Source organism: Ursus arctos, unplaced genomic scaffold (genome assembly GCF_023065955.2).
Source record: "Ursus arctos isolate Adak ecotype North America unplaced genomic scaffold, UrsArc2.0 scaffold_20, whole genome shotgun sequence".
NCBI lineage: Eukaryota > Metazoa > Chordata > Mammalia > Carnivora > Ursidae > Ursus > Ursus arctos.
Genome location: NW_026622875.1, coordinates 52735273 through 52757534, shown reverse-complemented (window position 1 = coordinate 52757534; position 22262 = coordinate 52735273). Strand labels below are relative to the sequence as shown.

The window sequence follows — 22262 nt, the reverse complement described above, 5'->3', positions numbered from 1 at the left end:
TAATTATTTAGGAACCTTTTTTATTTTGGCAAAGTTAAATGGTATCATTATCAACAAGATCCCAGCAGTGTTATTTAAGTTCACACACACACACAAAATTGCTTTAGTTGTACTTGGAATTACAAGGCAACTCCCCCAACTCTGAAATCCTGATTTTTTTCTGCCTGAAGATCGGGGAGACATTCATTACTAAAGGTTACATGTGTTCTGGCACCAGTATAGATTCTAATTAATTGTTCCACATTAAAAATTTATAATGCCTTCCTGCAAACCCTGGGCACGGCTTATCTGGGAATCCTGCAGGCATGTGATTTCCTATATGGCTTCTGGAAAGATGGGTAGTACTGTGAGTTCTACAAGTAGAAGGAGGAAATTGAGCAGATAGCTAGCAGATAACTTTAGGTCATTCTGATAATTATGGTTTATGAGCTTTTAGGATTTTAAAAGAGAAAGGCTGAGAAAAATGTCTAGAAAGCCACATACATCCATGTGATATTGGGGATAAAATCAGAGAAGAAACACATACATCATCAGACGATACATTTGTGCCGTTTCTATGCAGTATTTGATGGCTCCTGTTGGCGGGGGGAAGATAGTGGTCTAGTGAGAAACAATGTATTGGTCTCTCTCACACTACCTTGGAAATTTAATTGCATAGATTAGGTGAGTTTGGCCTAGATTTCTGAGAGAGTCCTCACTAGAGGAACACAAGGTATTAAAAAGAGCTCTGATCCCCAATCAAAATGACAATGTTTTTGACCCCATTCTGTCACTATATGTTTGTAGATCTTGCCCAGGTTGCTGGATGTAATGTCAGCTAGATTGGCTCATGTCGAGGGTCTTTGCAGTGCTGTGGGTCTCTGGGTACTTGCATTTTTTTTTTTAAGGAGATCGTACCTGGCTAGAGGTTAGATGATACTACCTTGTAAATGGATAAATCATTCTTAGACTCTAAGATAAGCTAGGAAATAAAGGTGGTGATGAGTTGGTATGGGTCGTAAGAGTTAAGACTATTTAAAATTTCCAAGTATAGTCCCAGTCCCAGGGCTCACACAGTCAAACCCATATAAGCCTCAATGCTTTTTCTGAGTCTTGGATTATTTTCAATTTTGGCAGCAGAGCTATTAGCCCTGTTGTCTGTGGCATTGATTTTGGTCAGAAAATTCTCCTTTTCGGCAACAAAAAATATGCAAAAAAAAAAAAAAAAAAGGTGAGTCAGTGACGTGACAAGCTCCTACTGACCAGCTGCTTCATTACAGCCAACTCTCTCATCCAGATTATTGACAGCCCCATGTTTGCATTGCACTAAGAACATGCCCAGAATTGTCTTTTTCAGTTAGAAATGGTGTCTGTTACCTTGCGTGGGGGAGAACGCATTGGCCACAGACACACTGATTCTGGTAGAGGTGTAGTGGAAGGTTCTCAGTACAACACATCCTAACCTCTTTATTCCTGGAATGTCCATACTGGATAAAATAAATTGAATAGCAAAGCTTATCTTGCCAAAGACAAGACTGCTAAGATGATAATGAGGGTGACGATGGTCCCATTTATTGGGTATCTATAAGTCAAGTACAAGTCTGGGCAAGTTATATCCACAGAACTTGTCTATACATGGACGTGTTATTGATACATCAGAGGAAATTTGTAAAGTAGAATGACAGTTCCTCCTCTTGGACTATCATTTTCTGCCTTTGATCTCTTTGTATGTATATTGATTTGTTTACTTGTGATTTATATCATATTCAGGGAGAAAAAGGTTTTGTAGGTTCTTTTTTATTGTGATAAAATATACATGATATGATATTTATCATTTTAGCCTTTCCTAAATGTACAATTCAGTGGCATTAAATACATTCATAGTATTGTATAACCATCACCACATCTATACCCATAGCTTTTTCGTCATCTGCAACAAAACCTCTGTACCAACTAAATAACAACTCCTTTCCTCCTTACCTCCAACCCCTGGAAATATCTACTCTGTTTCTATGGGCTGGCCTATTCTAGGCACATATAAGTAGAGTCATACAATATTTGTTATATGTCTGGCTCATAATATTCTCATAGTCCAGCCATCTTGTAGCATGTATCTGGATTCTATTCCTTCCTAAGGCTGAGTAATATCCCACTGCATGTGTATAGTGCATTCTGTTTATCCATTCATCTGTTGATAGACACTTGGGTTGTTTTCAACCTTTTGGTCGTTATGAATAATTTTGCCATGAACACTGGTGTACAAATATCTGTTCAAGTCCCTGCTTTGAATCCTTTCGGATATATATCTAGGAGTTCAAGTACTGGATCATATGGTAGTTCTCTGTTTAAAAAGGTAGGTTCTTTTTTTCTTTTTTCTTTTTCACTAGTTCTAAATTTTGGAGCAAGGCCAAGGCTAATTTCTCTTTCTCTGAATATTCTTTAAGCATTTGAAAATAGCTATGATGTCCTTTCTAAGTCTTCTCTTGTCTAAGCTAAAAATTCCAAGTGATGTAACCTGCTTTTTTAGAACCCAAATGTAAGATCTTCTATCAACCCCAGCCACATTTCATGCCATTACTTTCATCAATTAGTTCATGCTATGGGGATATTCAAATAACTTATTCTGGGATCCAATGTAATAGACTCCTTTCACAAGTTTATGTTTCCTACTTTTGAGATATGTTGAGAAAATATTTAAGAATTATAAAAGCAAAAGTCATCTTTCTTTTCCACTTCATGAATAATCACAAAGTGGACGGTGAAGATAAAATTACTCAATCCATCTTTAACATTTCTCACATGGATCCATTAGAATCATTCAACTTTTATTTTGCATTTTTAGAAAAAAGTGTTTTGTTGACCTTGGATTAGTTGACTTGAATACCGTGTCATAAGGTGGAACATCCTTGCACATAATAGAGGTTTCATAAGACTTGTTGTAAGAACGAAGAATGGGGTGCCTGGGTGGCGCAGTCCTTAAGCATCTGCCTTCGGCTCAGGGCGTGATCCTGGTGTTCTGGGATCGAGCCCCACTTCGGGCTCCTCCGCTAGGAGCCTGCTTCTTCCTCTCCCACTCCCCCTACTTGTGCTTCCTCTCTCACTGGCTGTCTCTCTTTCTGTCGAATGAATAAATAAAATCTTAAAAAAAAAAAAAAGAACGAAGAATGGAAACATTGGCTTTTTTCTGTTGGCTGTTTTTACTGAGATCAGACCTCTCTGGTTTTAAAGGCACTTGTGATTATTATGGGGCTGTTTTTCTGTCCAAAGTTGTGGCACCAGTTATTTCCATTACTGGGATTCTGCTACATGTTGATCTAAGTTATGTCCGTGTCTAGTTTACTACTGCTTAAAGAAGAAAAAGTGATACTCTACATATGATCTCCTACATGTTTATAAGCTGCCTAGCTCTTAAAACTCAAATAAGAATATTCATGTAAAATCTTTCCAACCCTAAAACCCTAGTATGAGAATTCCTTTTCTTAAATATCCCCCTAGGTTCTTCCTCCAAAACAGTTGTGTGGTTATTTTGGCATTTGCTCGGGTTACTCAAGAATCTTACAGAATGCCTGTGCATTGGGTTGACCAAAGAGTTTAGTTAGAGGGTAGAGCTACTGGTTGACCGTTTCTTGTATTGGAGAAGAAAATTTTCTTTGGAAATTAAAATTCTGTGAAAATTTGTTATTGATGTTTTACCGCCCCGGGAAAATTTCAAACTTGCTGAAGATGTTGGTCTGTGCGCTCTGTTCATTCCATGGTTGATCTCATTTTGAAACGATCATATTCCAACTACTTTTTTTTCTCTTTAAACTTAATTTTACATACTCAGAATATTTTTAAGCATTAACAGAATACCTGTTTTGAGAACAAGATGTGCCTTTAGTTTCTAAGTTGTCACAGTTTTCAAAAACCTCACACAGCCAATTGACAAATCAGTAATATCCCCACAATTTGCAAGTGGCATACTTTGCAGAACTTTGACCAGCTTAAAAAAAAAAAAAAGAAGAAGAAGAAGAAGAAGGAGCAATACATTATACATTAGGGGAGAAACATCTCAATTGTTCAAATAAATGCATGTTGATTGTATCATTTCCTCATACATTACCTATATTGATTTGGGATAAAATTAGTCATCCTGTGTTAATTTTTAGTAAAAGGATTATGAGGAAAGTGACTAATAAAGTAACCTGCCCGACTTGCTAATAGAATTCAACTTTAATTTCCCATTTTAGATATCCCCTGAGAACTAAATTACTCCTGGAATTTGAATCTAATCCTGAGCTTTCTCCACATGACAGCCCAGCCGTTGCACCTTGCTCCCCTTTCCCTGGCTTTCTCATCCCCGTGATCCCACAATTGCTACTATTTTCAACTCTACAGTAAGCTTGAGAAGAAACAACCTAAATATGAGAAGTGGTAGTGATTTTACTCATTTTCCTCATGGAAAACAATTGACAGCACCGTTGATCAATTTCCTATAGCTTGTTTTGCAAGCGATTGACTGCCTTTGCTAAATACTATCCCTTAAATTATGGTTACAGTATCGTTTCCACTGAAAGAATTGCAGTGACTTTTATTTTGTGCCTTTGTACAGGGTCTCCTTTTGCTCCCTCCACCCCTTCCACTCTAACAATTGAAAGTTGGCCAGCATCTCCATTAATCCAATGTTGGATATTTGTTAGAAATAGTTTTGCTTTTTTGTGAAAATGGGAAAAATTTGAACAGATTAAGATTAAATAGCAGTGGAAGAGTCGGGTAGTTTGGCGTACAGAAAGCTGGAGTAGGGTTGATTTCCTGGCACTGCTTTCTTAGCAAAGAGAACAATTTTAATCAGTTACAAAAATATTTGTGATCCATATGTTCCTCTCTGCTCATTCCCATATGCCCATATTCCCTTTTATCTCGGTAGATGATGACTTTATGATTCAGGCATGCAAGAATAATACCTCGCTGACTTTAGAGCTCAGTGCTATTTCAAAATGTGTCCTGGTAATTACGCACACACATGTATCCAGGCTGTTCACGCTTTGAGTTGGTTACGTGAATATCAGTTTGTACTTCCTTTTTCTTCATGGAAAGAATTATATCTTGCATCCACCTACTGGGGCTGGAATAATGCATCTAAGGCTTAGATTTGAAAACTGCATTGCCATTCACCTGCTGGATTAAATGCCACTGTACAAATATGAGGATCAGAGAAAAGAAGACAAAAAGATTGCGGTGATCGTTGATAACTTCATTTTCTTTGGGAAAAGGAAAACAGAATCCAAAAAGCATGTGGTAATTCCATCCATCACTGGTACCTATTCTGAGGCATATTAGATAATGGGCTGGTTACTTAAATAGATCCTAATTTTAAGACATGTTGGCTTCTATTTAATATCTAGTGTTATAGTAGCCATGGTGAAACTGGTCAAAATTGAAAAACTAAAATGACTGTTGATTAGCGATCCATTTTTGTCCTTAATGCATGTTCGCTTGTCTCTCATAGCTATATAATGTCTAATAACCAAAGAAATATATTGCAAAGCCAAATTGGCCATTCTAATAACACATGAATAAGGCTAGAAATTATTGACTGTATTAGTGATTGCAGTTTCAACAGTTGTTTCTCCCTTGCACAACAAATGGTGTTGTAATCCAATATGTCGTTAATATAGCCAGAGCAAAATCCGTTGAGGAACCGGCTGTGCTCATTTAAACTTGGGAGGGGGGCAGCAAGGGGGAGGCAGAGAGTGTTTTTCAACTTCAGACAAAATAACTGAGATGCATTTAGTGTTTGCAAAGATGGGTGTGTGATGGAAGGGGTGTGCATGCTGTTGGATTTAGCAGGTGTGCCCCTGAGTTGCAGGAGAAGGGAAAGATACTGCTTGGTTTTGGCAAATATTATTAGGAATCCGTCTCTGTGTTTGCATTCAAGCTGTCTTTGCTGCTGCTCCTGTAGGAGTTGTGAGAAAAAGAAAGTGCACATTATAGCGTGGATTGTTTTCAACGGGCTCAAAGTTTGCAAATCTGTTGAATCCCTCTGACAGTCTTTCTATGCTGTCAAGCAGAATGCCCAGCTGGTGGAGGCAATCCTGATGGAAAGGGAGGGGATTGGGGAGACCGTATTCACTGCCCAATGAGAATATTAGGAATTCTTTCCAAACTGTAAGCAGGGAGGAAAGAGCTCTCTCAGCCATGTCGTTGCTAAAGTTTTCTTTTTTCTTTTTTTTTTTTCACTTTTATAGATAATGCCCGTTAAATCGAAATCTTTACACTTCATTAGGATTACTTTCCTAAAGAAAGGAGTCTCAGAAACAACATTAAAGTATATTATATTAACCTAGAATTAAAACAAAGGCTTTGGTTAAAAAAGGAGGCAAGACTTTAGCTCATAGGTGATCTGGATTCTCGTTGAGGCAAACACACAGGCTTGTTTTTTTTATTTTTTTTAATATAAAGTGCGAGATTTCACTAAAAAAGGTTAAAATTGAAGTGAGTAATCTTCGGTGCATAATGCAATTGTTAATTTTAGCTCCCTGCGTGGGTGCCGCTCTGACTTGAACAGCCGGGCTGTAGCCTTCATTAGAGAAGAAGCAGGCAGCCCGAGACAGGTGGGGCTGGATCAAGCCGTGAACGTGATTTGCTGGAAGCTGGTCATTAGTGTTAGAAATCTGGTCTTATTTATTTGGTCCTTCACCCTACCATGACTATTGCAATTATTATTATTGACTTTTCATCTTTTTTCAGGTTGACGATGTGTCAAACTGTGTAAGGGAATCGCATGGAGATGGGCATTCTGAACTGTTAATGGGGACATGGGACTCCAGTTGTCTCTGATCACTTGTGTGGATTTTCCTGGTGTAGAACGACAGAAGCCGCTAGTAAGTCGCCAAGACCTACGGCAGGAATTCTGCGCGAAAGGTAAAGGCCTTGTTGTCCGGCTGTCATCTCATCTGTATTTTGTTACATAAATGTGCCTGTTTGGTTAGAAGAGGTCATTCAGTGTAACCAAAACAGACAGGATCTAGAGCAGGGACTCAATTGGCTTATAGTTTATAAAATTAGAGCTCAATTTGTTCATTCCATTTTAAATCTAGTCACAATCTGTTTTTATACTGAAATGCTTTGAAGACAGAGTTAAGGCAAAAGAAGTCCATCTCCTCCTTCTACCCAATACCTTGAGAAATAAGCTGTTTGCCATGGAGAAACAGAACCGTTGTTAACTACACACATAACCCAGCCAGTGTCACTGAAATATGAGGAATCTATTTGAATACACTGGATGGAGTATCCTCAAATCTCCCCAAACTTAAAAGCATTGCTCACCAGTAACTCACAGACTCAAGCCACCAACCTTTAGAAAACTTTTCCTTTTACATTCCCATAATCCTTTGCCAAGTAAGCCTGTGTTTTTTAAAGATATCATTAGATACCATCTGTTCTGTCATGGTAGATCTTAGCAAATTTGCAACAGAAATCGCTGTGGTTGAGATTTTTTTCATGCTTCCCATATCCCGTTGGAAATCAAGTTACTGAATTAGTAAATGGTAATGAAACACTCCCAAAGAAACTTATCCCTAATTTGTCCAATAATCATTACCATTGTAATGACTGGGAAGAGGACAGTCATTGTTTGGGAATTTCTGTGGAAGAACTGACTTTCTAGGTCACACTGTCTTTCTTTTTCTCTCTTTTTCTTTTCCTTCCTTCATTCCTTCCGTATTTCTTTCCTTTCTCTCCTTTTTTCCCCCTCACATCTTAAAAAAAAAAAAAAAGAACTGAGGAGGAAGTAAATGCTAAATTATTCATGAACCTCATTTGACAGCACATCAGAAGGGGAAGTGTCAGGGGTTGTATGGAGGGAGGGAGAAAAAAAAAATAAGAGGCTTTAACTTCGAAAAGCCATTTCCAGCGTCTATGCAGTACTGTACTGTGGGTCTGCAGTTGCGGGGTTCAGTGGCTATAGCTTCATTACAGCTGCCTGCCAGAGACGTCCTTCCACAGGGTCTGTGCACCAGCAAGTGCCAGGAGCTCGGGCGAGCACTCTTGCTTTTAATAATGTAGCTGTCAGTTTGAAGCCTGAAAATGTTGGCCCTGAAAGGTTTATTGCCAAATTTAGATCTTATATTTATCCTGAATTATTAGCTCTTAAATCGATTTTTGCCCCTACTTGTAGAGTACACAGTATTCCTTATGCCCAGGAAAGCATGTCTGTGGATTGAAACTTGCAAACAATTTTTGAATCATCTTAGACATGCAGCAGAGCACCCATACCACCACCTCTTGCCTCAGCAGTTGAGGGTCATCTCTTCAGGAGTTGGAGCAATGCTCTCTTTTCCTTTTTCTTTTTCTTTTCCTTTGTACTGGGGTATAGGGACTGGTAGATGTGTGGGAGTTCTGCGTCTCTGTCTTAGATGTGTCTATCCGTTTCGATGGCAAGGTGTATTCGCAAGTGTGTGTGTATATGGGTGCAGAGGGGTGTGGATAGGGCCACGGAATCTGCCTCGTGCTTTTGCCTTGGGTACGGGGTTTGATCTTGCTTTCTTCTTCGCCTTTCTTGTAAAACTGGCAGAGATGCCAGAGTTGCTCGTTTGAATTTGAATACAAAGGGAGAAATGAAATACTGCAAGAATAATAGGAAGTGCTTCACTGTGCACTGACTTTATGTTCGACTTCTTAACCTCGCAGGGCATTACACCTTGTTATTTTAATTTGCATCTGGGAGAATGTCTGAGCCAGGAGACCTGAATCAGGCAGTAGTGGAGGAGGGCGGGACTGAACAGGGGTCGGCCACCCCAGAGAACGGCATTGTGAAATCGGAGAGTCTGGATGAAGAAGAGAAGCTGGAACTGCAGGTGAGCTTGGCAATCTTTCTCTCTGGCTAGCTCGCACCACTGGGCTCAGTTCAGTTCCTCTCTTTCATATTGCAGAATACTTGGAAGGTTTGTTTTCTTTTCTTTTCTTTTTTCGTTTAAGAATTTAACTAGTAAATGAATAGGAAATCCATAAAGGTACTCCTCTCCTTTTCTAATTATGAATCACTTTTTTCTGACCAAAAGGTGCTCTAAATTGCCCTTTGAAATGAAAAAAAAAAAAACCAGAGATCGTGTGTAATGACTGAATTTGCGCACAGCATGTCCGGAGTGATTTCCAGACCACCTCAAGGAGCTTGCGAGGGCTTTCTCCCTGAGGCAGTTTTAGGCTAGCTGAGTTTTAAAAATGGATTTGCTATTCCAGGGAAAGCTGAAGACCTAGCTCATGATTGACTAAGAAAAATCAAAGACCTGAGCTCTGTGGACCTCTGAGGGCAGGCCAAGTTTCAATTTATATTAGCAAACAAGCCTAAGCCCTAGAATTCACAGCCAGAGAGAGAATGAGAAGTCAGAGACAGAGAAAACCCTAGAAAAGTGCAGGTGGGGAGGGGTATTGGGGGAATTGGGGATGATTGATGGTATTGAAAAGGTGATATGATTAAATACACTATGATTTATGAGAGCAAGAGATTTGGTAGAGGGAAAACAAACTGTACTTGCAAATAGCCTGTATTGATTTTCTTTGAAGTCTTTTTATATACCAGTGAACAAAGGCAGATAACCACATAATGGCCAAAAGCCTTCAAGGTCAGCTTCCCTGCTCCGCACCGCCCCCCCCCCCCACCCCAGCTGCTCTAAGGAGAAGGAGCTAAAAGTTAAAAGGTCAAAAGTTTGGGGAAGAGAGGGAAGGGGAGCCCTCCCCAATGGTTATAATATCTTATTGTTACTATTGATTTCTGGACTTCAATGAAACCTCCTCTCGCTCTCTCTCTCTCTCCTCTCTCTCTCCTCTCTCTCTCCCTCTCTCCTGGTTGTTGGTTTACTGTTTGTTTGTTTGTTTTACTTTGTCTAACATACAGAGGCGGCTGGCAGCTCAGAACCAAGAAAGAAGAAAATCCAAGGTAGGGTTCTGGAAATTCCACATTGACCTGATATCACGGATGTCAATTGCATATTTCATGTTGGGGTTACCAATTCAACTGGTCGTGTGTGGATCTTGACTCTCCTGGCCCTGTCCCCTTTTAATGGGGTCTTGTTGACACTTCTTGTCTTTCTTTCTCACTCTGTAAGCTTTTCAGTTAGAGCATTTAGGGTTCACACTGCTGCAAATGTATGTCCCTGATCCTGTTTTCACAACTGCAGATTTGACAGTGCTTTGCAAAATGAGTAGCTGCTTGTTGTGTTTTCATTTTAAATAAAATCTGGGGTAGACGTTTTAGTCTCGCCAGTTGATTTCTCCCTTGAAGTAAACAGGTGCTGGTGGTTAGGTCCCTTTCCTCATCTTCTTAAACACGTTTTCAATCAGATCCCTCCCAAACTCAGTTTTAGTAGAAATTAATTTCCGTCATCTTTTCCTCCTTATAATTTCACAAAATGGCAGCAATTCATTCTTTGTAGGTTTCCGATGTGATGGGCACAATTTGCTAAAAGAGCCCCTTAAATCCACCTATTCATGTTCTCCTCCACCTGCATCCCCACCAACACAGGTCTCTGAATCTTGAAGCCAGTGTAGACAGACAGCACTGAGCAGCCAATTTGAAGCTCGGTTTTAGAAATCTGGTTTGGGAATGTCCTGGGACAGTGGAGAGAAGTTGGCAGCTGGAGAATGTTTTTTGTTTGTTGTCTTTATTTTCCTTGCCTTGCCTTTTCTTTCCCCTCCCCAGTCAGGAGCAGGAAAAGGTAAACTGACTCGCAGTCTTGCTGTCTGTGAAGAATCCTCAGCCAGACCAGGAGGTGAAAGTCTTCAGGATCAGGTATACCCCCTGTCATTTTCATTAACTGCATGAATGGCATCTGTCTTTGTGTGCATGAGTGGAAATCTGGCATTACACAGTGTTTTGGGGGAAAAAAAATAAGCAAAGAAAGACATAGTTTTTTGGCTTCATCCCCTGTTTATGAGACATTCTAAACTAGCTTAACAGTTTGTCACAGAGTATTACGTTTGTTTTTTTCCAGACTCTCTGAAAACTGCAAATGGAAAGGAATTCAAAAGAATTTAGATTAAAAAAAAAAAACTTAAAAAGTAAGCACGGTAGTGCTGCATTTCCTCAAAGGCTCTCTCTTGATAAGACGAACCAAATATAGTCCTAAGTATCCCGTCTCCTTCCGTATTGGAGATTCTTACCTCTCACTTCCCCAAAATGCACTTGCCTATAAGAAACACAACCCTCGGCTCTTAATGAAACTTTGGAAATAGTGAATAAGGTGCATTGAGCTTTGCAGACATATTTTTATGGGCTTTGGTAGAGATTTCTGAATACTGGAAAAATTGTCCAGAAATGAATCTGAGGTGATGGTGAATTTCATATTATTAAATTTTTATGAATTTAATATTATTATATATCTCTGTGGATCCTTTCACTAATTTTTGCTCCTTACAGCAAGACTATTAGGGTCTGAAAATTCAAATTCTGACAAAACCCTCCTGTGACCAAAATGGGGACTTCATATCATATTTATTTTTGTTTGCCTTTTGGGCATCATATTAGCTTTTATAAAAATAGTCTAGCAGCTGAAATTTTCCTTATTTTATCAGAGGCTGAGAGAAGTCAAGACAAAAGTAAAATGATTTATCTGAGCCCAGGGGAGAGAAAATTGATTAAGATATCATTACTTTTGTTTGGGCTTGTTTGCTTTCCTCTTTTTACTTTAATTGAAATACTCTAAATCCTCCTCATGGATACAGAGAGCATTGAGAGCACTTTCTTTGAAAGGACCAAAAATAAAATACCTTATAGATTTTGTCCTAAGAGTATTTTTTTTTTCCCTTAGCCTCATTTTCTTACCGTGCCACTCATGTCGTAAGGCATGGACAGGCTATCTTTCTCTAGCCATCACTATGTTTCATACACAAGCTTTATTTTACTTGGGCTCTGAGAAATGTGTGGCTTTTCTTCAGCATTTTATTTGTGCTTCTATTTTTAATGGAGACTGAAAAGGGGGACTGATGCGACTATCACGGCTTGTATTATTAAATGTTGATTGATGGCTTATAATGTACTGCACACAATATATGTTAACTCTGCAGAATGACAGACTCTGGGAGAAGTCATGCCCCAGGTGTCCCCCACTCCTAATACCAGGCAGAGGAGGACAGCCTTTATAGACTTAATTTGCTTTTCATCCCATTTGACAAGGTACCAGGAGGAAATTTTTTAAGAGATCATCTGTATCATAGTGCCCGTCCTAGACCTAAGTCTAGTTTCTCCATACAATTGGTGCAGAGAAATAAGATGTAATCAGTGCTTTGCTCCTGCTGGTTTCAAGCTCAGTGACCAAGACTAGCTGTGTAGGAGAGAATTAGAACTTGTGCACTTCTCTTTGGGCTGGCTGAGGGGTGGTGGGAGCAGGCGGCCAATAGAAAATACCCAGACACACATATTAGCGAGTGGGCGTGCGCTTGCTAGAGAATAAAGAAGCAGAACTTTGAGCTTATATGCAATGCTTTCATGAGGTACCCCTGGCACTTACAAAATGTGGGAACTGAATCCCAGAGAACCCTGGCAGAAGTATACAGTACATGGATTGTATTGCTTCCTTAATATTTGTATATTCACAGTATTTGAAAACTGCCTTCATTTTCCTGTGTGGGAAAAACTCTTGCTACCTGTATTACTTGATCTCAGACCCATAGCTGATGGTTCAGTCTGTCCTTCAGTTAAAGGAGTTTTGCTTTTCTAATGTTATACTATTTACCTATCAGTGTATTACTGTGACTTGAATCATTCTTTTATTGTTGTTGGATATAAATTTATCCTGTACCAATGTATTAACACTTGTATTTTATTATTGAGCATATCAATAAAAATATTAAAAAATAACAGATTGTTTTTTACCAACTCTATAGCACTTTTGTGTGTTCTTTCAACACCGTAATGTGTATTTATGTATAGAAAAGATAGGTATTTTTCTGAGAATAGTATCTGTCCACACATGGCGTGAGTTTGTACTTTTTTTTTTTTTTCTGGTGGAAGATATCTTTCAGCCTCTGCTCTTGTATTTATGCTTCCAAGCCTCTTTGATTGTAGATTCAAACTGACAGGGGCTAGGTGATGCAAGAGGTTTTGAAGAAGCAATGAGACCACTCCAATGGCCTGGTGCCCTCAGTTTCTCCTCCCGATCATCTATTAAATAGATTCTTCCCCACCCCCAACTATATTCTCTGAACCAGAAATGTTCCAGCTGTCTCCTTAGCAAGCAGAAGCAAGTCAAAACCTTAAAATCTGCTCGAAACCTCTGCAGTCTAAAGACATTTCTGTCCCAAATCACATGGCAAAAGAACGTATAATCAAGTTACACTCAGTTTTACCTATTTTGTGTAAGTCCATCCCCAGGATAAACACGTGGATGTCAGGCAATCTGGCTAAGATAAATATTGATCATGAGAACGTGTTTTATTTCATCCTCTCTATCCCTGGTGACTTTTTATTCCAGCCAGGAGTTCACAGTGGAGCCCCTCCTAAAAAGCAAACTTCGTTTTGGCGGCCTTGTTTATGCTTGTTAGGTTAGCCAGGTTTACCAAGAACACTAAAAATCCTAGGATGGCCATAATTTGAGGAGGTACAGGCATTGCTTTAGTCATCACTTTAGGCATCACACGTATAGGAGTTTCGTTTTTAGTGAAAAACACTATTAGTCATTGGGAATTTTTTTTTTTACACCATAAATTTTAATGTCACTAGCAGAAAAAAGCTTTCCCATCAAATGATCTCTTACATAAGAGGAAGCAGGCTTGATGTTGGTTAATTTGTCATAGTTTTGATCATAGCATGGGTTATTCATAAAGCTTCTTAAAAAATATGATTTGGCTTATTCTTCTTCAAAACAGTGAACATACTATCAACCACATGGCTGATATGTGAGTTAAAACAGAACTATCTGTTTCTAGTGGAAAATAAATAAGTATAAAAGTGGATCCAGTCCCAATACTGTAAACGGTCAATAGCGTACCAAAGCACCAGGTCAAGAGAATTTTGCATTTTGGAAAGAATTGACTGATACAAAAATTAAAATAATATTAAATATTTATATTTAATTGATGGGAAATATAGTTCTGTTTTCTAAAAGGCAATGCTGATTCTAACCATACGTTATGATGACTTATTAATGGAGTTTGTAAACAAGGTGTGATAATCATCCATGCCCGAGATTCCTGCATTTAGATAGCTTGGTTTTTCTTAATAGCAGAAATCATTGTTGATGTGGTTCTAAAACAGACTTTTTATTGTAAATTGGCTATTAAGGCCTTTATGTCTGTTCTATCTGTAATTATGATTCGTAATACCTGTCTGTCTATGTTTGTGCAGATTTCTCCTTATAAGGAATTACAGAAAAGATCTCAGAAGTTTTTTTTTTTTTCCTTTCTTTTTTTGAGACATGGCAATGGCTGTGACGCAAGCTTACTGATAAGGAAATGCTTCCTAAGTGTTTAAAAATAAACCTGTAGAGAAAATAAGAGGTATGATCTAGGGGAAAGTAACTTGCTTAATGTTAATATTCATGAGACCAAGTTTTAGTACTAGATGTTTCTCATGACCTCCCATTGACTTCTGAAGTTTAATTCACCTTAAAGGGCAATTATTTTTCTGACAGGTTTAATTTTTTTACCATTTAAGAAAAAAAAATCTGCTCCTGGCTTTCATTTTCCTGTACTTAATAACCTCTATGCAAAATGGAAACCAGACAGAGATTCTTAAATCTGGCCCTAAATTATTATATTTTTTCCCCAACAGGAATCAATTCATTTACAGCTTTCCAGTTTTCCCAGCCTGCAAGAGGATGATAAATCTAGGAAAGATGACTCAGAAAGAGAAAAAGAAAAGGATAAAAACAAAGATAAAACCTCTGAAAAACCCAAGATCAGAATGTTATCAAAAGGTGAATGTGAACATGTTTCCTTAACTTACTGAATTTGGACAGATAAATAGTCACAGAGTACATCCTAGATTTACACACATATTCACCTGCCACCAAACTCTGCATATACTTTATATGTGTATGTGTGTGTGTGTGTAAAAGATGTGAACTCTATTTCCTTTCTGTTCATGGTGTCATTATTTGTGTATCCAGAAAGGTTAATTTTAGGATCACTTATCTCTTTGGATTTTCATTTGAGTCTTCTATTTTCAATGATAAGTTTGTACAAATGACTGAGTGTAAATCTGCTCTTAATTCAGGTTTATTAGCCCAATTAACTTGGGCTGATGAACAGTAATGAAACCCAGTTTTATATCTTAACTTCCATGTTTATCTTAAAAGACAGACAGGAGACGAGCAATTCACAGCCGATAAGTGATGTCGTCCCCAAAGCACAGACGTATATACATCAGTGTCAATGGACTACGTGATTAACATTGTATCTGCCACAAATAGATTTGGGCTCCACAACCCACAGAACCGCCACATCATGTCTCACCTAAAAAATATACACTTCTACTCCAATAAAATTTTTCCAAGAAAAAAAAATCTATTCCTTCTAAAACCCCAAGCCCATAGTCCAGACTTTTCAAATTGTTGGCCATACATACAGTTGTACAAAAACAAAACAAGAAAAAGGAAACAAAAGTTAAAACAAAAGTAAGTTAAGTTGAAATCAAGTATACCATGAATAAATAACTTTGCAGTAGACATTTTTTTTTTAATAACTGAGAAAGAACAGGGCATCCGATCAGCTGAGGAATGATGACTGCTTATATTATGCTCTGTAGCCATGTATCTGCTTATAATGATTATTTCTGCTACTGAATGTCTAAAACCCAAGATGTGACAGGAGTAAAGTGCAGGTTCCTAAGCTAGCTTTAGAAAGTAAGCTTTAGCTAGCATCAAAAGATTTGAAAGACTTGGGAATGTTTAGTGCCCTCCTGTGTTTTGTACTGATGAATATTTAGACAGCCTTATCACAGAGTTTTCATTTTTTGCCTTCTCCATTTTAAGAGAAAAAGGGTTTCCTGGAATCTTGAACTCTTGAGAGCTCTCTCTGTGGGTTGGTAGTACCTGTCACATGGAGGCCGCGGCCTTGCTGATTGACAGCAGGGAATGAACACGTGACATTTCACCCACCAACCTCCTACCCGACTGTGCCCACATCCCCTCCCGTGACAGCTGGATCTTTCCACTCTCAGGATCTACTGGGTTCCTCCATCGCGAATCTGGTTTTCATTCTGGTGTTACACTGCCAATTTGCTAGTTTTGAAACATGTACCTTCACGCCAATAGCTTCACCTAAAATTTACCCAACAAGAGAGAAACCTTTTCCACCCTCCTTCCCCATCAGCATTCCTGACAATTCCCTCCTGCTGTTTGTTTCAGATTGCAGCCAAGAATACACGGATTCTACTGGCATAGACTTACATGAGTTTCTGATTAACACATTAAAGAATAATTCCAGGTAAATTATTAAATAAACCTCTTACTTTTAGAAGAGTCAGGTAGACTATTGTGAAGTCCTGAGTCCAAGCACTTCTAAGTACAGAGTTGTAAAGTGCAGGCACATTTTCTAATGTCTTAAACTCTCTCTTATATTTCCTCTCTTCTGCTAGTGGTTTGCATGTTTACTGTTTCTAGATAGTCTTAATTCCTGGGTAGTTACCCAATGAATAAATTATAGTTTACGAGTTCTGCGTTCCTGGTCACAAAGAGATACTGATTAAGGGGAAAAAGAGAGAGAATGAGAGTCAATGTTAAATAAACTGATTATGTTTGACTGCAGTTCTATAACTATTTACTTGGGCTTGGCTTCGCTCCAATTTCCTAGTAATTTAAAATATACAATGTATTTGATGTGTCTTATGGGCTTAACACCTTACATGTCTTAATTAACATTAAAACTGCAGAAGTTTCAATATTACGAAATACTTTACAAATGAAATGAGACATAATCTTCAGTAGAATGAAATCATATGCATAAGGACAGCATATTCTAGAGAAGAGTTAGGTAAAGGTTTATAGTCACATAGACTTAACCAATCTTTTTCAGACATGCAAATGAACTTTTTAGGTTTTTGGGAATGGCAAGTGCCTCAGACCTTTACATTTTAACATTTATTTTGCAGGGACAGGATGATACTCTTGAAAATGGAGCAGGAAATTATTGATTTCATTGGTGACAACAAGTATGTTATATTGCAGTGCTGATTAATTTATATGATGTGCCTTGGTTTGGTATTTGGGTTTAATGATTCATTCTGGAAAGATTTAAGGATAGATAAAACATTATTTAATATGTTTGCCGATTTGTTAAATGGAGACGCTATTAGGATTAGAAGCTATATATTGATGGGAATTGTTGCTTGGACCATGTGTGCTCCTGCTTGTTAAATTCCTGACAAAATGGCTATAAACAGGGGGCCGCTGATTAGCATAGAGTAGCTGTGACAAGAAGCAACCCTTTTCATTTTTATTATAGTTTTTTAATGGGCTCCAGCTGGCTGCAGTCAGTTATGCCTGGTCATAATTGTGCTGCTTTCAGTGTAAACCGTGTAATGACACATCTCCAGATAGGCATCTGCAGTCACATACTATGTCATATGATTTGTCCTGAGCCTGGCTCTGTTGATAAGGTATCATGGACTAAAATAGAATACTTTCCAACAGACATTAAGTTCCCTTTGCTGTGAGAAATGTGCAACTGTGAAACAAAGATACTTAGTGTAGCTTAATCGATAAATCCATAATAAGTGGAAAATTGTCTGGAAATGAGGACATGAAGTGATGCCAGAGACGAAATAAGCTTCGTGGTTTGGATGAAAAAAGAATGGTTTTGTGTGTGTACCTACAGAATGTCCTACGGGCCAGAAACACAAATGCTGATTGCACTGCTTCTTGTGTTCCTTTCCAGTAACCATTATAAAAAGTTCCCTCAGATGTCATCCTATCAGAGGATGCTCGTCCATCGGGTGGCAGCTTACTTTGGGTTGGACCACAATGTGGATCAAACCGGGAAATCTGTTATCATCAACAAGACCAGCAGCACAAGAATGTAAGCCCATCACTGTATTTATTTAGCACTTTCTTTTCTCTTATGGACTCATTTATAAGAGCATGTTATAAAATTCAAAGTACATGACATTTAAAATGTGCAGTGTTATTTATCTCTTGCACTTATCAGCAGCGTGTGGCATTTTTCTGTAGGAGATTATCTGAGGACCGGGAAAGTTTATGAAATCTAAGCAGTAAAGGGGGTTTATTCCCAGATCTTTTACATAGTTCACGAAACGTAAGTTTCTTTCTTCCACCAGTACTCGGTGTGATTACAGAAAAAGGCATGGGACATTTTATGTCAAAGTATAATTCAAATTCAAAAAACAGACATTTTAAAACAGCAATGACATATACAGGATAATTGTCCTTGTCTTTCTTTTACTGGTTTGTAGACTTCTGTCTTACTGTGGTTTCTAGAGTAACGAAGTGCTCTGCACCCAGAGACGGAAATCCTGCGCCTTAAGTCCCAATTCTTTTACTTACTAGCTGTGTGACTTGAAACAAGTCAGTTAAAATCTGCCATCTCGGGTTTTTTTTTTTTTTCCCCACCTGTAAAAGGAGAATTTTGAGCTAGATATCTAAGTTTTATTTGGTTTTTCTCCTTAAAGTAATCGTTTGCTTCTATCTTAATATCTTTTCATGGTCCCTGTTGAGTCACCAAAAGCATAGGATGAGTAGTCATGTGCTTTGGAAATTTGGACCTGGCTCTCTTAAAGTCATGTATGGTTTGAGCACAGAGCAAGCCACTTCTATAGCAAATACATGTTAAGCTGAAAAACTGTCCCCATGCAAAGCATTCTCGTAAAACATTTGTGCATTGTAATTTCTTTTTTCACAGTGTGCTTGGTAACTTGTGTAAATTACATGGTTTTTAGGAATGCTGTGCTAGTGAAGGTAGCGTTGGTGTCAAGCAGAGCAGCGTGTTTCAAACACTCTATTTTTGGGGGCACCTGGGTGTCTCAGTCAGTTAAGTGTCTGCCTTTGGCTCAGGTCATGATCCCAGTGTCCTGGGATTGAGCCTAGGTCGGGCTCCCTGCTCAGCGGGGAGTCTGCTTCTCCCTCTGCCTCCTGCCCTGTTGGTGCTGTCTCTCTCTCTCCAATGAATAAATTTAAAAAATCTCTAAAAAAATAATAAATTAAAAACAATCGAACACTCTGTTTTCTGCTCACCAGAGTCTGGACAAGTATGGCTAGAGATGAGGCTCTTTCTCTACTCAAGGCTCAGTCTGTGTTCAGCAGAACGAGAGTGAAGGTCATAGTGGAGAGAACACAAACAGAAATCTGGGATGGAGCTGGACTATTATCTCAGGGACACCGAGCTCTTTGCTTCTCTGGGCTTCCAATTACTTATTTATCTGCAGAGGAGTTTGAAGTGGATGATATTTAAGGGCTCTCAAAGCTTCAGAATTATTGGGTCCTACGTTGCATTCTACTGTACTGGCAAAATACATTTTAAAATTTATCAGCTTTTCCACTTTATCAGATTGCTGGGACATGCACCTCGTATTTTCAACTGTCGCTGGAATGAAAGGTCACTGTCCTTTAATCCTTTATATGTCCCCTCTCCATCAAGCATTCCTCATTGTTGCTGTTGTTGGTTTTCATTCTCCATTCTGGTTTCTCTTTATGACCCTCAGATACCGTAAGTGCAGGGACACACTGATTGCAAAATAGGCCAGCAATGACAATTTTCCTTTTCATTTGTTCTTTTCCTCTTTTTCTCTTTAGGCCATAACAGACATGGAAAAGCCCATAGATCAAATATGTTGGTTGATACAGGTTCAACTAGTAGAGATAGTGCATTGATTGTTAATTCACGTTGATTTTGCAACTGCATGGTCACAATATTAGCGCACATGTTTGGAGACCTGTTTCTAGGTAGAGTGGTTTTTGAGAAAATTAAGCACCGTGTAAAGACTCTCAGTAAACTTTGAGTGATAGTTCTTTTTCTTTTTTTTTTTTTAAAGATTTTATTTATTTATTTGACAGTAATAGAGACAGTGAGTGAAAGAGGGAACACAAGCAGGGGGAGTGGGAGAGGAAGAAGCAGGCTCCCAGTGGAGGAGCCTGATGTGGGGCTCGATCCCATAACGCCGGGATCACGCCCTGAGCTGAAGGCAGATGCTTAATGACTGAGCCACCCAGGCACCCCTTGAGTGGTGGTTCTAAACTTGCAATGTCCAAAATGGTAGCCACTAGCTACGTAGAGCTATTTACATTTTGATTTAAATTAATTAAATTTAAATAAGATTTAAGCTTCAAAATTCAGTTCATTGGTCAGGTTAGCCACATTTCAAGTGCTCGTATGAGACAGAACATTCATAGAATATTGCCATTATTTCAGAAAGTTCTATTGAGCAGCTCTTGTCTGAACTTGTATGATTCTTGTAAGTTTCCAAATACTGCTGGAGGATATAATCTGTCCCTTAAAACTTCCATTTTCTGGCTAATCGGTATCATATTATCATTTTACTAGACTTCTTCAAGTGCAAGAGAACACTAGCTTTTTTTTTTTTTTTTTTTTGAAATGGCCAATTTTAAATAGACACCTCTTGTTTATGCCTTCCGGAAGAGCAAAAGAGGGCACGTTCAGAGAACACTTCACGTGTAGTTGCTATGATGGAAGGGCCCGGACTGGCTCCGTCTCTTCCTTGTGCCTGCTCTTACACACACACTCTAGACCCTTTCCGTGTATCAGGCCATGCCTAAACAAAAAAGACAAATGACTGTAGGTCATGGACTTTTAAGGTATTTCCTGAAGAGTTGAGCTTACTAATGTTCAACCCAGAGCTGTCAAGTCGTGCTGTTCTATTCCAGCCCCCTTTCCTATCATCCTCTATTTGAGTGGCTGTTGTTTGGGGATGGGGGCAAGGAGGTGCTGATATCTTTCAGGACAAGAGAAGGGGATGAATTAAATAATCATTTTTTTCAAATAGCAGTAAGTCAAACTCTCAGAACCTGAATCACTGTCGGCAGCTTTAGCAAAGGAGAATTGTTGTTCTGTAGAAGGTTGTGTGTTTAAAAGTATTCCAGAAGTTTGTGACCATGTCCTTTTGGATTTGAAGTTTGAAATGGAACATTCTGTTCAGAACATTTTGTTTAAGTCTTGGGTGTCTTGATTATCTTTGGTTCTTTGGAAATTTCAAGAGTTGTGCTGTCAGGGCAAATGGAATATGATGGTCATGGGGATCAGAGTAATAGATGTATTATAAGAGAATATTATTGGATGGAAATATTTCCACTTATGTGGGGGAGGGAGGTGGAGGTGGAAATTCCTCAGATGACTCCTTGTAGGTTTTGTGTTTTGGGAATGCCTTGCAGGGGGTAGAGTTTGATACTACTTTAGTGCCAACACATGAAGATGCGTATTTTAAATGGCACCAGAGCTTGAGAGAAATGCAGGAAAATGCAGATGGAGGACACAAAATTAACTAAAAGGCTGACAGAGAGAAAGCACGTTTTAATATAACTTTTAATTTTTCTTCTTCAATGACACTGGTCCTCTGAGGTGGATGCCTACCAGCAACAAAATGGCTGGAATTTATTACCCAGAATCCTTGCTTCTCTAGATTATGAACAGTTCAAGTAATTATACAGTGTGACTTGAGGATATTAAGTTTTGCCCAGAGAGAGAATAGTTTCACATGAGGTTCAAAACATTTACTCATGACAATACCCTGTGAGAATTGTATTTGTGGGTGTCTGTACTTTACTTTCCTCCAGGATCTTCTCTGATCTCCTGAGATAAAATATATCTGTCCTTCATGATGAAAAAAGTTTGTCTAAGGACAGACTTGTCAGTTGCTTAAGTGATACAAGAGCATTACCTACTTATTATTCATTGCACTGGATACGTTACCTCTTATTTCATGTATATTATTTCATTTAATCCTGAAAACATATTTACAACCTAAGTAATTAGAGCCTTATTTTACAGAAGCAGAAAATGAGGCACACACTCAAGTTCAATTTTGGGATTACAGAGAAGCAATGATTAGCATGGCTGGGATCCAAGTCAGTTTGTTAAATGCCAAGAACGATTTTCTTAAATAATCTAACTCTCTTAGAGCAAAAACACCCAGAACATCTTGCGCAAAATCCTCAACAAGATTCCCTGGATTGGTCAGGAATTCCACCTCTTTGACGTCTTTTGCTGTCTGATAAGAAACAGTGAATGGGCCCAGGGGGGAGGGGAGATATTTTCAAATACGAACTCTGGTATCAGTAAACAGTGCATACTTCCCACAATTTGACAGTTCTTGCTACATTCTCTGTGTTTATCACTACTGC

The 22262-nt window shown here is 38.6% G+C and overlaps 1 protein-coding gene across 46 annotated transcripts in view; it reads left to right on the top strand.

The window, feature by feature from the left end:
- The window catches only part of ARPP21 (cAMP regulated phosphoprotein 21), a 151737-nt gene that overhangs the window by 34193 nt on the left and 95282 nt on the right, over window positions 1-22262 (top strand). For 38 of the 46 annotated variants that reach the window (XM_048216183.2, XM_048216182.2, XM_044383262.3 and 35 more), the window contains exons 2-9: window positions 6709-6882; window positions 8650-8816; window positions 9854-9895; window positions 10658-10747; window positions 14726-14870; window positions 16302-16380; window positions 17045-17104; window positions 17830-17970. In XM_048216183.2, coding sequence (XP_048072140.1) covers window positions 8688-8816; window positions 9854-9895; window positions 10658-10747; window positions 14726-14870; window positions 16302-16380; window positions 17045-17104; window positions 17830-17970 — 686 coding nt within the window. In that variant the 5' untranslated portion in view covers window positions 6709-6882; window positions 8650-8687. Of the gene's footprint in view, window positions 1-4977; window positions 5257-6540; window positions 6615-6708; window positions 6883-8649; window positions 8817-9853; window positions 9896-10655; window positions 10748-14725; window positions 14871-16301; window positions 16381-17044; window positions 17105-17829; window positions 17971-22262 lie in introns of those variants that run through there. The other 8 variants (XM_048216192.2, XM_048216188.2, XM_048216171.2 and 5 more) reach the window with 5 other exon arrangements.